The 16618-nt window shown below is 39.3% G+C and overlaps 1 protein-coding gene and 1 long non-coding RNA gene across 2 annotated transcripts; both read left to right on the forward strand.

Annotated features, from left to right (window-relative positions):
- The first annotated feature begins 4147 nt into the window (after positions 1-4147).
- LOC139953110 (rhodopsin-like) lies at positions 4148-16168 on the forward strand. Its single transcript, XM_071952522.1, has 4 exons — positions 4148-4245; positions 11555-11688; positions 13251-13329; positions 14836-16168. The coding sequence occupies exons 1-4, from the start codon at positions 4148-4150 to the stop codon at positions 15908-15910; spliced, it is 1386 nt and encodes a 461-aa protein (XP_071808623.1). The 3' UTR covers positions 15911-16168.
- On the forward strand, positions 5790-8540 carry LOC139953326 (uncharacterized). Its single transcript, XR_011787966.1, has 3 exons — positions 5790-6148; positions 7314-7440; positions 8055-8540. It is a non-coding gene; the product is annotated as an uncharacterized lncRNA (long non-coding RNA).
- Positions 16169-16618: the final 450 nt, after the last annotated feature.

Below are 16618 nucleotides of genomic sequence, written 5' to 3' on the forward strand. Positions count from 1 at the left end.
AAACAAATTTTACCCTACCTCAAAGACAATGCGAACAGTACATGTACACTATTGGTAATTGTCAAAGAGCAGTCTTCTCACTTGGTGTATCTCAACATTATGCATAACATAACAAACCTGTGAAAGTTTGAGCTCGATCGGTCGTCGGAGTTGCGAGATAACTATGAAAGAAAAAAACACCCTTGTCACACGAAGTTGTGTGCTTTCAACTGCTTGATTTCGAGACCTCAAGTTCTAAATTTGAGGTCTCGAAATCAAATTCATGGAAAATTACTTCTTTCTCCAAAACTAGGTCACTTCAGAGGGAGCTGTTTCTCACAATGTTTTATACCATCAACCTCTCCCCATTACTCGTTTCCAAGTGAGGTTTTATGCCAATAATTATTTTGAGTAACTACCAATAGTGTCCACTGCCTTTAAGAAATAAATCAAACATTTTGTGACCGACTCTCATTTCGATTGAATAGTAAGATTCGCTCAAAAGGTCAAACCTACCGTGTCTTTTTTTTGGTTAAAATAAACCGACTGGCGTTCGTGATTTTTTTGTCACCTTTGGTCAAATTTAAAGCAGATTATTTCGCTCAAAATCGTACAATCTTGAATAAAATTGTATGTCAAAGGTAGAGCACAATACACAAAATCAACGAATATTTATAACTATGTCAGTGTTGATTAAAGTTTGAAAATTAGCCTTAATTGAAATGTTTCAAAGGAATTTTTGCGATACAGTGTTATAGGCAAAATATTTTTCCTGAGCCACCGTAAATTGACATTACAAAACAAATCTTCTGAAAACGTAAATTTAAAACAGTGCTTGAATTTGCACAAAACCAATATCAGAAACTAATGTACACTCGAATGTTGAAAAGGTTTGAGATGCCATTGAATCTGTTGTTCAGTCTGATCTATAATGCATTAAAAATGGGGGCGAAATACTATACTAATCCCCGCTGATTGTGTGTTACATCGGGTATAAAGCTAGCGCTCGCATCCTTGAATATTATCACCATACAGAAGAGTCAATGCTATTCGTTTTGGTTTACCTTGGTTTAAAGGCACTGGGGTGGATTTCACAAAGAGTTAGGACCAGTCTTATATTGAGTTAGGCCCAGTTACTCGTCCTAACTTAGGACTATCCATGCAACTTGTATATATCCTAGTCCACAGTTAGGACTAGTCCTAAGTCTTTGTGAAATCCACCCCTGGACCCACATTGGTTAAGTGTCAAATACTAGTATCATAAGTTATAGTGTATCTCCATTCTGACAAACGCGGTGTGATTAAAGTCACTGTTTGACACTTTTGGTAATTGCAAAGACAAGGGCCAAACTTTACAATCTTCGTGAGAATGTTTCACATGCCTCCTTTCATTATCGCCATGGGGACGAGCGAGCCAAAGGGAAGCCAATATGAAAAAGCTGCATCAATTGAGGTGACTGGGGCATTTTGAGAAGGAGGTCGGGTCAAAGCATTGAGGTAGAAGTAACTACACGTAAACATGTATAAATACTAAAGTAGTAAAGTTGCGAGTACAACCATGTATAGTATCTCATTTGAGGGAGTGTTGGCTCTGAAAAAAGCCGGTGCGGTCTCGACGTTTCGAACAGTATACTCTGCTCATCTTCATGGAGGTAGGATAAGAAAAAGGGTATGTGTACGTTTGGTATTAAAGGCAGTGGACACTATTGGTAATTACTCAAAATAATTATTAGCATAAAACGTTATTTGGTGACGAGTAATGGGGAGAGGTTGATTGTATAAAACTTTGTGAGAAACGGCTCCCTCTGAAGTGCCATAGTTTTCAAGAAAGAAGTAATTTTCCACGAATTTGATTTCGAGACCTCAGATTTAGAACTTGAGGTCTCGAAATCAACCATCCAAACGCACACAACTTCGTGTGACAAGGGTTATTTTTCTTTCATTATTATCTCGAAACTTCGACGACCGATTGAGATCAAATTTTCACAGGTTTGTTATTTTATGCATATGTTGAGATACACAAACTGTGAAGGCTAGTCTTTGACAATTACCAATAGTGTCCACTGCCTTTAAGGACCCTGAAAATGAATGCAAACAAAACTTACTTGGTATAAAAAAAAACATGAGCTGTGGATATACAGTAAAATGTTTTAGAGAAACATTTCACTTTGAAAAAGATCATCACTATTCATCCCCAAAATTTGGATCTGAGTAGCATAGCATTACGGTAGTACTAAACTTTTTTTACAGATAGTGTACTTCAATTTGCAGATCATTCGTCTTTTCGTGTAGTCAAAATATAATAACCGCTTCAAATTTTTCGGCATTATCTCGAAAACGCTAACCTCCTTTTGAAATGAAACTTTCACATGTTAGTTTTGTGGTACAAATCTTCAACTTGATACTGTTTATGTACGATTAAAACAAACAGTGGGCTCCAATTTCAAACGTATACAATCCCTTTAAATGCACTGTGCACCTTTGGTTTGTCAAAGACCAACCATACTTGGTGTATCTCAACATAAAGTAACACACCTGTGAAAAGTTTGACTATATTTGTCGTGGAACTTGCGAGAGAATTATAGAAGAAAGAAAAAAAAACACCTTTGTCGCACAACTTGGGTGCTTTCAGATGCCTTAAATTCGAGACCTCTTATTTAATTTAATCATTTTAGTGAGAAATTTCTTTCTAAAAACTACGCTACTTTAGAGGGAGCCGTTTCTCACAATACTATTATACTATCGACAGCTCTCCATTGCTCATTACCAATTAAGTTTTTCTTGCTAACAATTACTTTGAGTAATTACCAATAGTGTGTCCAGTTCCTTTAAATCAAGGGAGGGTTCATTGTTAGAACAAGGTAGATTAAGTTGCCTTCTTAAAAAGTGGCGGCGTTGTTAATCATCTACACAGTCTGCTACTTAGTATTAAGTTTCACGTGGAAACTGGACTCGCAGGGCCAGGGTGAACTTGCCGCCATTTAAAGCGCACCGATTACAAAGTATGTTTCGCCGAGCAGGAACTCTGTGGCCAGGGGTGGATTTCACAAAGAGTTAGGACTAGTCTTATCTCGAGTTAGGACCAGTTACTCGTCCTAACGTAGGACTCTCCATGCAATTTGTATATCTCCTAGGACTAGTCCTAAGGACTAGTCCTAACTCTTTGTGAAATCCACCCCAGGTACCTGTTTAAGTAAGCACTCTATATCGTCATGCACTTAACCCTCACTCGTCATAATAATTACAATCATGTATAGACAAATGACATCGGACGGTGGTATGCTAAGTAAAACTAAAGATTTAAGGATGACAAAGAGAGACTGGACTGAAGACTGAATGAAAGTAGGTTGACGTCTTGGGAGGTCGCATTTTAGTTACCATTGAATCAGTTGGCTGGCCATTGTGATTGAGATCTCCTCAATACAAACTGATTTTGTTGCCAGGTTTTGCTCGTCACAGCATCCGTTTTCCTCATACAGTCGCGCTGCAATTGACGCCAACAATGTGTGAAGTAAAGCACTGCACGCGCCTCTGTCTGTGAACACAAATTCTGCCCTAATAAAATAGTTTTCTACCCTTTAAACACATGCAAACAAACGGATTACATCATACTCTGTTTCTCCATGGGGGTAAAAACAGAAGATTGATTGCTTGCGTAATACTACACTTGTGGACAAGCCTTTAAAAGTCTTTCTCGGTGGTAGCATTGATACTCTCTCCGCGATACCCGCGACACTGGCGATGTTCTCTGGCCCCTGCGAGACTATACTGTCGCGCTGTGCAGACTCCCCATCTCGTTCTCGCGAGAGCAGTATGAGATCGCGGAGACCTGAATCATTACACTCCACCATTACGACTCGACTATCACCGCGACAAACCATTAACGACTTATCAACAAGTCTAGCGAAATACTTATGACAAGGACGAGAAATACCATCCTCGATTGACTTATATCGAAAATATGATTGATTTACAGCATGTTTCCGCCGCCCGGATCACATACACCCACTCTTCTGACCTCCCTCTATCTTTCCGTGTCATCAGTGCGGGTAGACTCTTTCCATCATCTTCAATCTGAAGACGTCTGTCTTCACTTCGTTGAGCCAGCATGGAGACGTTTATAGACCTCAACACCACCGAGGGGTTCCCCACGGAAGCCCCCATTCGGATGCCGCCTTTCTTGGACTACGGCCTGGCTTTCTTTCTCTTCATCGCCTTCATCTTCGGAGTAACTGGGAACGGGGTTACTATCTGGATTTTCCTCAGGTAAGAAACACTTTAAATGCACTGGAAACTTCTTGGTTACGAGCGTGCAGTGGAGAGCTGTAAAACATTGTGAGACACAGCTCCCTCTCAAGTAACGTATCGATGTAATTTCTCACTCAAATATGCTAATACTTCTGCCGTCGTTTTCATCAAACTCTTCCTAACCAAGGATTAATCTTACACTGTAAAAATATTGGGTAAAAAATGCCCAACTTTTTACCCATTTAAGGGCGAATAGTGAACTCCTCCAACTTTTGGGCAAAGTATTATCCATCAAAGTTGGGCGCTCTGATTGCCAAATAATTGGGTAATATTTCATCATCAATAGTTGGGTATATTTTGGTAACCAACAGTTGGGTAATTTTTTGTTTACCCATTTTCTGGGTATTTAATTATTATCAGTTACCCACTTATTGGGCGATGATTTTATTCATGATCTAGTTAAAATGTTTAACCATTTTCGGTGTTATCCAACAAATGGTGAATGTATTTAACCCTTTGATTTACAGTTTCTCCTGTGATACGTCATACAACCAGGCATATAAAATATATTTTCCACGATGGCAAACGGTGGTGAGTTGTGTCCTTGGCATCTCTCTCAAAATCGTGAGGGTGCTCAGTGGTTTGTAGATGCTTTGGAAGGTTAGTTTTTAACTAAATAAAGTTTGTTTCCTGTTCAGTTGTTGTACACAGTCGTGACAGTTGCAGCGCAAGCAATGCAGTGATAGTTCCATGCATGTATTTCATACACAAAGCAACACAACAACCACGCATACATGTCACAACCGGCGTTGCACATAATGGCATGATAAAACTGAAACTATCACAGTAGTGTCAATGTGTTGCTCGCTCTGCAATTGTCACGACTATATGTACGACTGAATAGAAAACACAACTTCATATTTAGTTAAAAACCTCACCTTCAAATTGGATCTATATCCACTGGACAACCCCGCTCGTCACAGCCACTCCTCCACTCGCCATGTTGGAAAATATCTTTGTTCTACTGTGTAATGCCCAACTTTTTGGCAACTCTTTAATCGTAGTGCGCATGATCGGACGATTTTGACCAACTAATCGGCATAATTTTAACCAACTATCGAGATTAATTAAAATTACCAAAAAGTTGCCCAATAAATAAGCGAAAGTGTAACCAACAGTTATGATGAATTCAGATTACGAGATATTTTCCCAACACTTGCCCAACTTTTGTTTCGCTTTTTAAACAAAGAATGGGCAAACAAAATGTTTGCCCAACAAGACCAATTATTTGTTTTGTTGGGCAATTATCGACCAATAATTGTTGAAGTTACTTTGCCCAATAAATGATTTGACCAACGTTTTTGCAGTGTAGGACTTAGGATGAGTTAAGTTCCATACTCATAGATATGAGGACGCATTAAACCCATTATAAGTTAGGAGGTGTTACTCCAGATAGGATGAATCCTAGCGTTTAGTGAAACCGGCTGCAGGCCTAAAGGCCGGTTTATAGTCGGTCGCGCGACGGTCGCGCGATGGAAATCTTGACGCGCGATCCTAAAAAACACAGTTTATAGTCATCGTCGAGACCTCAGCGATGCTCAGCGATGCGTCGCTGAAAGGCGCTGGCGACGTCGCTACAGAGTTCAACTAATTGAACTTTGACACGATCGCTGACCTCACTTTTCATCCGTGAACCAATAGAATCGTTGGATTACCGAGAAACGATGAATATGCAAATTTATCAAGAGGCCGCTTACAAATAAAACAAAATGGACGACCGTAACTTTGTTCGCTGAGCGGTGTCCTAAAAAGTTAGTTTTTTCTTGTTTACGTTCGATTTTTGGAGCTGGTAAAAGTTACGAACATGTCGACAGGAAGGAAACTGCATGGGCAATCATTACAGTAACATTGCAGTCAATGTGTGAGTATTTTAAACAGTAAAATTAACGAAAAAACGTCTACCGAGTGGGGCAGTTTTTTTGTGTATGCGTAGCCGTATGCACAAAGAATACAGATCACACTAAAAACAAAATACCTTGAATCCTTGATACAAACACACACGTACCCCCACTACTACTATTAAAATGTATTGTAATACATTGTTTTTCATCGAACAAAACTGGGTGTTACTGCATGTCATACGACAGCTGCATGCTGCATGTTCTTGCTTTACCCTTCTTAGCTTAATTAAACTTTCTTGGGTCGAGTTGATTTGACTGATCTCACGACTCATCACTTGACATTACTTTAACTTAGCAACAGCAGTACAACTTAGTTTTTTGATAATAAACACGAGTAGCTTGTTTTTTAACATAGGAGAAACAGTCATGTAATCCAAATTTACAATTGAACACACAGACGGTCTGACGGTATTTTGAAACATTTATATATATATATGTGACCCTCTCAAATACTATGAGTCGTAAAGGATAGAGAGGCTAACGGCAAGTTGTTATCTTTACAATCGGTGCACCATTTTATTTCCTGTTGTAAGCAGACGAAGACAAATACATATGCTGCAAAATGTTATGTTACATAAAAAAAATTGTTCCGTTCCAACCCAAGTCAAAACAACTCTTGGTACTTTACTGCTTAGTAGTAGTAGTATTTTGGTAAACAGGTAAATGTTTATTTAAAATGCTACATACATTTGATATACTGATTTTTCGGTCCATTGGTCCACTTAGGGTAGTACCCAGTTTGATTGTATGAAGTAATTTTACTAATTTAATTCCTGACCGCAACTCCCCCGAATAACTTTCGTCTGACTCTTGAACTGTTTTCTTCTTGTTGCCCATACCAAGACTAGAACCCTTTTTGGAGTGAAATTGCACATTATTATTATTATTTTTTTCTCAGTTTAGTGAGGAACAACTAGTGTTTTTAAAAAGTTAAAAGGTCCCCAACAGTGGAACAAAAAACAGTGGGCTGTTTTTATAAATTTTATACTGAATATGACTTGGATCTCATGTTTACCGATTCTAGTTCGTTTGCAGATTGTTAGGTATTATGGATACTTGTATTTTTCAAATTAATATAAAGCTAAATTTTACATGTTCAATTGTTAACTTTTGCATTTTAAACAGCATAAAGTGGCAAATGCTATGGGAGATTGATGTACACATCCCTTTGTGAAAAGGAGCAGGCCATCAGAGGTTCAGGGAAAACCAACAAGTATTGAGTTGCCAACTGATCAGCATCATATAGAAACAGGTATGATGGTTACATCCAGGGACAATGGCATTGCTTGATGTATTCTTGACACACAGTTAGTAGAATATGCACAAAACAATTCCAAATCATACAATAATTGATTGTGTCGGTTTTCAGGGCTCGAAATCAACACTGGACCACAGGCCAAGTCCAGTGGTTATAGCGTTGGGCCAGTAAACTTACGACCGTACAAGTCCAGTGGTATTGTGTTTTTTAATTTAAATAGTAACACCTCATTGCATTTTAGTCTATTGAATGCCAATATATCTTCTTTTAGTGCTTGTTCCAACAGCAGTTTCAATGTAGTGTGTAGAAAGTGTTCTCCTCATATCGATCCCAGTCTTGTCAGATTCTCTGGTCCAGTAAAAGTCTTGTGATTTTTTTCCCCCAAATCGAGCCCTGGTTGTATTAACCATGTAAACAAACTGTTGGAAAACTCTTCATGAAGATAGGGCTATGTAACACAATGAATTTGTTTTTTTTGCAAGTTTGCAGGTGAAGTTTGTATTTTGTTAAAGTCCCAATCTTAGGTCAAATTGAAAAAGAGTATTATGTTAACAATTGAAGGATTTTGTTACAATGTTTTGGTTTGTTTTTTTGTCTCCCTGTATTAGAACAGTGGGCATACTTTCTACACAAAACAAAACCTCCAGTTTGCCAGCCACACTTGCAGCATCTGTGATAAAAACAAATGGACACAAGAAGGACATCCTTTGACACAGACATCTGATACATCAATGATAATAATGTTGAAGAAAAGCTGCGATGAAATCCTTAACTTTAAAACTTTACTTTAACAATGATAGCCCATCAATTTAAATTTCCTTTGCATTGTATTTACTACAAACATTCTACAGCTACTCAAGTCATTCCTGATGATTTGTGCACTTGCTTTTCTAAAAAAAAACATTATTTAAAATATAATCGGTAAAAATTTATAAATTTGCCGCTGCATTAATTATGCAAAATTATAGCTTAATGTTCGTTGTCCTCTTCTGTACATACTGATCACTCTCTTGCTCGCTATGTTTAATAAGTAAATCGTACCTTTAATTTCATTATAAGTTGATTTGAAATAAATAAATGAACAAGTCAAAAAACAGTAGTCTGTTTCTTTTCTCCTGTTGAGTTCACAAAGTTCAATAGTTAAATTCTGGAGACTTTATTGATTTGTGTGGCTTGTATCTTTTTCATACCAATATTGACACAAAGTGATTCGGAAGCAGTGGTAGGCTATGACTTTTCATGGGGTGGGCTAGGAGTTAGTAGTTTTAACACATGGGCAGGGGTTGCTTTGTTAGTCGGGAAGGAGTATGCTGTGCGGAGGGGGGTGCTTATGGCATTTTGTGGCTGCGTGTCCATTTTCCCTTTTTTTCAGAGGAGGGGGGTATTTTATTTGTTTGGGGTAGCCACTCCCCCCCTCCCTGCTGACTGCACCGCTGATTCGAAGTGTGGGAATTGTATTTGTAAAACCGAACGATTTAATGCCTGTCATATGTTTGGTACACTTCAGAACAGCAATGGTTGAGAAAAACTAACGGAATTGTTGCTTTACAATATATAACGCTTCCCATCGATGTTCCCTTTCAGAAAAAAAGAAACCCAAACATGTTTTTCAAATAATACTATGCTGTTTCCAGAATATTAAGTAAACACTTAATTTCAAAATTCATTGATACAACTTCGAAAACAACTCTTTGTATGCTCGCAGACTTAATAATTTGATATCTGATCTGGTTAAGTGACATTATTGAGATTTTTTTCACAAACTTAACTTAACGAGTTTTTTAAAGGACGTGGCTGCAACGGGTTTTTTATTTTTTTTTTTTATTTTATTAAATTGGTTGAATGTAAAAACATGGAAAACAAAGTGAAAATGATGTGTTTTTGTTTATCCCCGAGTGAGTCCAGTCTAAAGGAAAATTCATATCAAATAAACTAAAATTCTTCGTTTTTGGTTGTTCATAACGCTGATAACAATTTGAGAAAGATGGTTTTCTTTTTAACATAATTAATTGGGTATGTGTATACTGTACAAACTGCATCCCATCGCGCGACGACTATAAACTGTGCAAAAAATGCCAGCGTCCAGCGATCCTCAGCGTCCGACGATTTCCATCGCGCGACCGTCGCGCGACCGACTATAAACCGGCCTTAAAGCTTTTTATTGGGCATCTGAAACCACACACATGTGCAACAAGGTTTTTTTTTTCCTGTTTTTTTTTTCAATATTCTCTTGCAACTTTGACGACCAATTGAGTAAAACATTTCAAAGCTGTGTTAAGTTATGCATCTGTTGGGATCCACCAAGTGAGAATACTGGTCTTTGACAATTACCAATTTAATACCAAATACTGTTCTCGCCACACGACGGAGCATATTATCTGCTCGGGCCATCTGAGAAGAAAAAAACAAGTTTTTATTGAAAGGTATAAAAGGTGTATAAAATGCGAAATAATCACTAACGTGAAACCAGGCTTTCTGCTGCTTCTCACCCAAACACTCTTGCTGAGATGTAGAACAAACATCCATTCCCAACTATGGTTGTTCTATTCCACGTAGTGTATTTATTTACCTGGTACATCTCAGACCCTTCGCCAAGCCGCTAATGATCCAGTTCATGGTCTATTAAATAAAAATCCTTGATAAAAACACTGAGTTGTCGCTTTCCATGCTTTAGCTTTTCAAGTGGCAGTCAATACAAAAACAAATAAAGACATTAAACTAAAGACAAACGAGCAAGCCTTTTTCAGCTAAACCTTGAAACGTTTCAAATCGTACTGGTATAAACAGGACGACTGCGTTGCGGTGACACCATATGCCTTTTGGGGATTTCACCTTTGTGTTTTGACAAATCCCTAACAAAAACCCTAAGCCTTTTTATTAACCCTGTACGAGAAGTATGGTTTTTAGCATCCCCAGCCTTCGACCTCAGTTCTATAATTCTTATTATTAAACCATAGCAATCTCAAATTACAACTTGAAATACTCACAACAAGTAATAAGCCACGTGTGATCCATTTTGGATGGACCCAAAATTAATTTAAAATTTGTTTTTGTGATTCAAACTTTAATCACACGGAGTTTCAATCTACTCTCCAGGAATAAAAGAAAAAAAAAAAAAATGTTACACAAAAACACAGACAAATTGCTTTTGCTGTTTTAGTCCAATTTAATTTGAACTTTTCATTGAAAAAAACCCATAAACAACACATTAAAAACACAAAAAAGAATATTACATTTAACGATTAATTTTACAGAAAAAACAACAGCTTGCAATTGGTGTTTTCGTCCCGGCAAATTTGAACTTTCCATTGAAAAAAAACAACGACAAACACCAATAAGAATGTTACACAATCAATTAATTTTACACAAAAACAGACAACTTGCAGATGGTGTTTTAGTCCCACAAAATTGAACTTACCAACAATCAACAACAAGAATATGCTATTGTACACAAACAACTATTGACTTCGATTTCAATTAAAATGTCTTCAGACTCGGCCATCAAACCTACCCACACAACTAATTTGCATAAAACAAGTGACGAATAATAAACAAAAATATCCTGAGGTATGGCGGGCCCTTTGCAATCCAATTCCAAAACTTAATTGAAAGGGATTAGGCCATCTAATTGAAACATAACTTAGAATGTTTGTTTATCCCCTTTTTATTAAAGGCTCTAGACACCTTTGGTAATTGTCAAAGACCAGTCTTCTCACTTGGTGTATCTTGGTGTATCAACATATGCATAATATCAACATTTTTACTCAATTGGTCGTCGAAGTTGCAAAAGAATACTGGAAGAAAAACCACCATTGGCGCACAAATTGTGTGCTTTAAGATGCCTAGATTTCGAGACCTCAGCTGAAGTCTCTTATTCAATTCAAATTTTTTATTGAGAAATAACTTCTTTCTCAAAAACTTATTGAGAAATAACTTCTTTCTCAAAAACTGCATTTCTTCAGAGGGAGTCGTTTCTCACAATGTTTTTTTTTTACTATCAAAAACGGCTCTCCATTGCTTGTTAACAAGTAAGAATGATCTTTTTTAGTAATTACAAATAGTGTCCAGTGCCTTTAACCAAAATGTCTCACTTTTCTTTTTTTTGCAGGACGAAATCCCTCCGAACACCGCCCAACATGCTGATTGTCAACTTAGCCTTTAGTGACGTTGCCATGGTACTTACAAATTTTCCCCTCATGTTTGCTTCAACTCTCCAAGGGAGGTGGACATTCGGACAAATGAGTGAGTATCCCAACCTTACCACAAATTCTTCACGGTTTTTACGAGATCATTAACTTAAAGGCACTGGACACCTTTGGCAGTTGTCACAATTCACAAACGGTTCATGAAGACCGATCTAGCATATTGATCTAAACGTCGAGTTCAATCACATCTGATTCTTTTAAACATCAACCACAACTCTTAGGCCCTTGGATATAATTATTTTCACTGATTCGCCACAAACTGCCAAATATTGTTATCAGTTACACCAATCCTTGTGGCAAACCCATTACTAACCAAAAATTTGTCAACTTCGTTAACGTTTTTCCAGAAACTATCTTCGAAAAAAATATATTATTGTTGTCAATCAACTACATTGAAGCGTGTAATGTACCGGGCTTAAGTTCTGGTCCCAATGGCATGGCTCTGCTCACCGTAAGCAAAGAATCGGCGCTTACGGATGCAGGGAATTATGTGCTTACGTCAAGTGCGTATACTCCACGTTACATATACATTCTACGCTTACACAGCTAGCGCAGACATAAATTCGGCGTTTAAAGGGAAGGTACACGTTTGGTAATTACTCAAAACAAGTATTAACTTAAAAACTGACTTGGAGCACTGGAGAGCTGTTGATAGTATAAAACATTGTGAGAAACGGCTTCATCTGAAGTAGCATAGATTTTGAGAAAGAGGTAATTTCTCAATAAAATACTTCTAACTAGAAGTCTTTTATTCCTATCAGAAAGCACACAAATTCGTCCAACAAGGGTGTTTTTTCTCTCATCATTTTCTCGCAACTTCGATGACCAATTGAGCCCAAATTTTCACAGGCTTGTTATTTTATGCTTATGATGGGATACACCAAGTGAGATTACCAAAGGTGTAACTTCCCTTTAAGCGGAGAATGGTCATCGTAAGTGCAGAATTCGGCGGTAAGCAGAACCCACAAGCTCGGTGACGATCAAGTCATCGAGCTTATGGGTTCGAATCCCGGTCGTGTGCCCTTGAGCCAGATTATTTGTTCTTTGCCTCTCTACTGTATCTAAGGCCTTTAGGTGGGAGTAGGCCTATGTAGAGGTTGATTTTGTGTCTGAAAATGGGGCATTAATTTTGTTGTGTGATCCCAAGAGAGCTGAGAAGGATAACAGAAACGTTGTTGGCACATTGGCAAGGGCTGAATTTCACAAAGCACTCAGATTCATCTAAAAAGATGGGTTGTCAATATCACCGTATTGGTATGTTTCTTGTGACGCCACACTTTGCTTAGTAACTACGATTGAGTCGCAGTACAAATCAAGCTAAATTATCTATATTTGAGACCTGGGCAGTTCAAACAAACGTCATTGTAAAATGCACTTACAGAGTTATTATCGAACACCAAACGTTGAGACGACTTTCCCCTTTTCACTGCTGTCTTTCTAAGAAAGACTGTCTCTAACTTAAAAGAAGATCAGGGCTATATACACACATGTGATCTTCATATATACGATCACCAAACAGTTACGTAACCTCAGTCAATATTTGACGCAGTAAAAGTTTAATTAAAACTAAATATGATTCCCTGCTTACTCCATGTGCAGCTTGCGACATCTACGCTTTCTGTGGAGCCCTGTTCGGGTTTATGTCCATAACAACCATGACAGCCATAGCGCTTGATAGGTGAGTAACCATAGGAACAATATCTTGGTGGCGACACTAACTGCATGGACGTTTTTGGCTATTGATGTAAAATGTAATGTTCACTTAGTCCACATATTATAGTTTGCACAAACTTGTCAAACAACAAGATCTGGGTTTTACTATTTGCGTCTAGTCGGCTTTGGCTTTCCTAAAGTTGTGAAAGTAAGTTTTTGTATCGAGTTAATTATCAATTCATGGAAATGTGACTACACAAATACTTAAGCTGCCTTGAACACAAAGTGTGTTTGGAAGTGGAGTAAGAATTATAATCAGAATGGGTGACTTTCGGGAAGCTTGGTGGCAGCAGACTTTCAGGTAATATCCATTGGTCTTGGTAGTGTGCGCATGCTCAGACCTACGTAAACAATGAGAATTTACCTTGAAAGTCTGCTGCCACCTAGCGTCGCAAAGTCTCCTATTAGAATTAGGATTATTTATATATATTGCCCCTGTATCCCAGACTTGCAGTCACTTCTATTATACGAGGAGACTTTCCATCTAGCAGGTTCGTATATAGACCAAAACAAACAATATGAATAAGTTTACAAGCGGTCCCAAATACAGGAGACTCATAAGTGAATGCACTGAGCTTGAATAACTTCAAGCAACTGCTCCAATAAAATTTCATACCCTCGCACAAGCCTGGCACCATACTCTCATCGAGTCCAGCCAGTACAAGAGTGAAAGTGAAAGTTGTCAACCACAAATTCTTTTCTGAACCACTACGGTTCTTTTTAGAGCTAATTGAATACTACTAAAAATGAGAGTTACACCACACCGTACACATGGTGCTACCACAAACCTCACCTAATTATACCTCCCACCATGCAAAGTTTTAAATCCTACTTGAGCACAAGGATGCAAAGTTTCAAATCCTACTTGTGCACGGGGATTGTTTTTAAACCTTTCCGTTTCAAAAGATACTGTGTTCTGTTTGTATATTTTTTTTCTCTCCCACGGATGGCACTGTGCACCACTGCTTTGCAACACTATCCGTATTCAAAAAGAAACATTACAGCTTGTCATCATATCCGAAAGGAAACCAGACTATGACTCCACCGAGCCTGGCATTAGGTTACAATGACTTAAGTGTGAGTTTTTGGTCGTGTTCCCATACCCCGGTTCCGTTCGGATTAGACAGGACGAGGAGACGATTAAGTACATCGTTCTGCTCGGCAAAATCCTTTAATAAATCACCCATTCCAAAATACGACTTCGTTGCTAACGAGTCACGAGAGAACCGGCCATCAGATGAAGTGATGACGTCGTCAGAGTTCGCGCCATCACGTTCATGTGGGATGTTTTATGACATAGCGATACATCATGACGTCGTGATACCAGTGCACCACTCTGCGCGCCAGTCACAGTGTAGTGTAGTGTAGTGTACAAAAATAGTCCAAGTCGGCACCTCACTTTACATTTGTGTAACCGTTCACCTCTCTTGTTTTTTAATAATACACGCAGGCATGCTATTCTTTTTAACAGACACTATGTGATTTGTCACTCCATGGAGGCCATGCGCACAGTAACTAAACGGAGGTCCCTCTACAAGATCATACTAGTGTGGATCTACAGCAGTATCTGGTCCCTCTTGCCTTTCTTCGGCCTCGGGGCGTACGTCTTAGAAGGCTACGGCGTGAACTGCACCTTTGATTATATCGATCAATCCCTGAAGAATAGAATCTACGTGGGGACGATCTTTATTTTCGGCTTCTTCCTCCCGTTGATTATCATCATCGGCTGTTACGCTCACATCGCTTACACCCTTCGCGTGCACCGTCTACAGCTCTTGAGTGTCCAGAACGACCTGAGGGGCTCCGGTAACGACAAGGCGCAGGCTGCCGCGATCAGGAAGGTCAAGAATGATAAGATGGAGTGGCAGATTGCTAAGATAGGCATCATGCTCACCGTCTTATTCTGTGCGTCTTGGATGCCGTACGCGTCAGTGGCTTTTGTTGGAGAGTTCATCGATGTTAAGTTAGTGACGCCAATGATCCAGGTGATACCAGTTGTGCTCGCTAAGAGTTCCGCCAGTTGGAACCCGTTGGTGTACGCCATCTCCCACCAACGCTTCAAGGAGGCACTCCGAGACCGCTTCATGAAGTACTGCTGTGGTGGTATGGAACCCAAACGTCACCCCTCCACCACGCGGTCAATGTCAAGCGACAACCGCGGGAACACCGACTCGCGGGCCACCAGCGTGCGCTCGGTCATATCGGAGCCGGACAGACGGGAGCGGACCAACACAGTCATGTCGACAGTATCTTCACGAACCACCGAAATCGAGCTGGATTCTGGCCAGCAGAAAAGACCAGGAAGGAGCTCTTTGAAGGGTGGCCGAGATAGAGCGCAAAATAACAATAATAACAACAACAATGCGGCAAAGGGCGACCAGAGGCGAAGCTCACTACCAGATACGTCACCACCGGGTGACATGGGCAACGTCAACCTGGTTATGGCCATTCAGTCAAGAGAAGGAGGCAGGGGACAAGACTCGTATGCAGCGTATGATAACCCGGCAGCTGTTCTCAATGAGAAAGAAGAGCTGACCAAGTTATGAGAAGATACGCTTTATAACACGAATCAAACCACTTAGCACATTATCATCATAATCATACTGACACATCGGTAACAATATATTGTATCTGATCCACAGAATGAGGTTTGGTTTTTATAGTTCACAAAAATAGATACGGTCCATATCACCGCAACAGTGACAGTGGGTCTGAGTTCCAGAACAGAGCTGACCCAGTTATGGACCAGGCCACAAAACAGTGAGTCTGTGGTCCTGATCATCTGACCCAGGACCCCAATTAATGACCAGGCTGCATAACAGTGGGTACGGATTCTGGATCAGACCTGACCTCGGACCCAATTTGGAGCAGGCCACATAACAGTGGGTGTGAATTCCTATTCAGATCTGACAAACGGATTCCAATAGACCTGACCCAGTACCCTAACAAGGACCAGGGCACAATTTCATAGCGCTGCTTAGCGGCCGATTTTGTGCTTACTGTGCAATTTCCATTTAATAGCGCTGCTAATCGTAAGCACACGAAAAAGCATGGTAACCTTCCAATGGTACCGCACGAAAATAAATGACGTCACAATACAAATCCACGGTAAACACGCAACACGGCTGCCCAATTGTTCTGCTAACCTGTGAAATACGCTACAGTGCTAACAAACATCGGTGTATGGGTAAAAAATATATATATATATAATAATAATATTCTTTATCCCCGATGCAAATTTAACATCTCTTATA

The sequence above is a fragment of the Asterias amurensis genome, chromosome 21, assembly GCF_032118995.1.
Source record: "Asterias amurensis chromosome 21, ASM3211899v1".
Taxonomy (NCBI): domain Eukaryota; kingdom Metazoa; phylum Echinodermata; class Asteroidea; order Forcipulatida; family Asteriidae; genus Asterias; species Asterias amurensis.

Bases quoted from the DNA above. Each gene is read 5' to 3' on its own strand.
- LOC139953110 (XM_071952522.1), top strand. From the start codon at position 4,148: ATGCCGCCTTTCTTGGACTACGGCCTGGCTTTCTTTCTCTTCATCGCC. The intron at 11,689-13,250 runs GTGAGTATCCCA...CTCCATGTGCAG, and splicing joins GTGGACATTCGGACAAATGA to CTTGCGACATCTACGCTTTC. The intron at 13,330-14,835 runs GTGAGTAACCAT...TCTTTTTAACAG, and splicing joins ACAGCCATAGCGCTTGATAG to ACACTATGTGATTTGTCACT.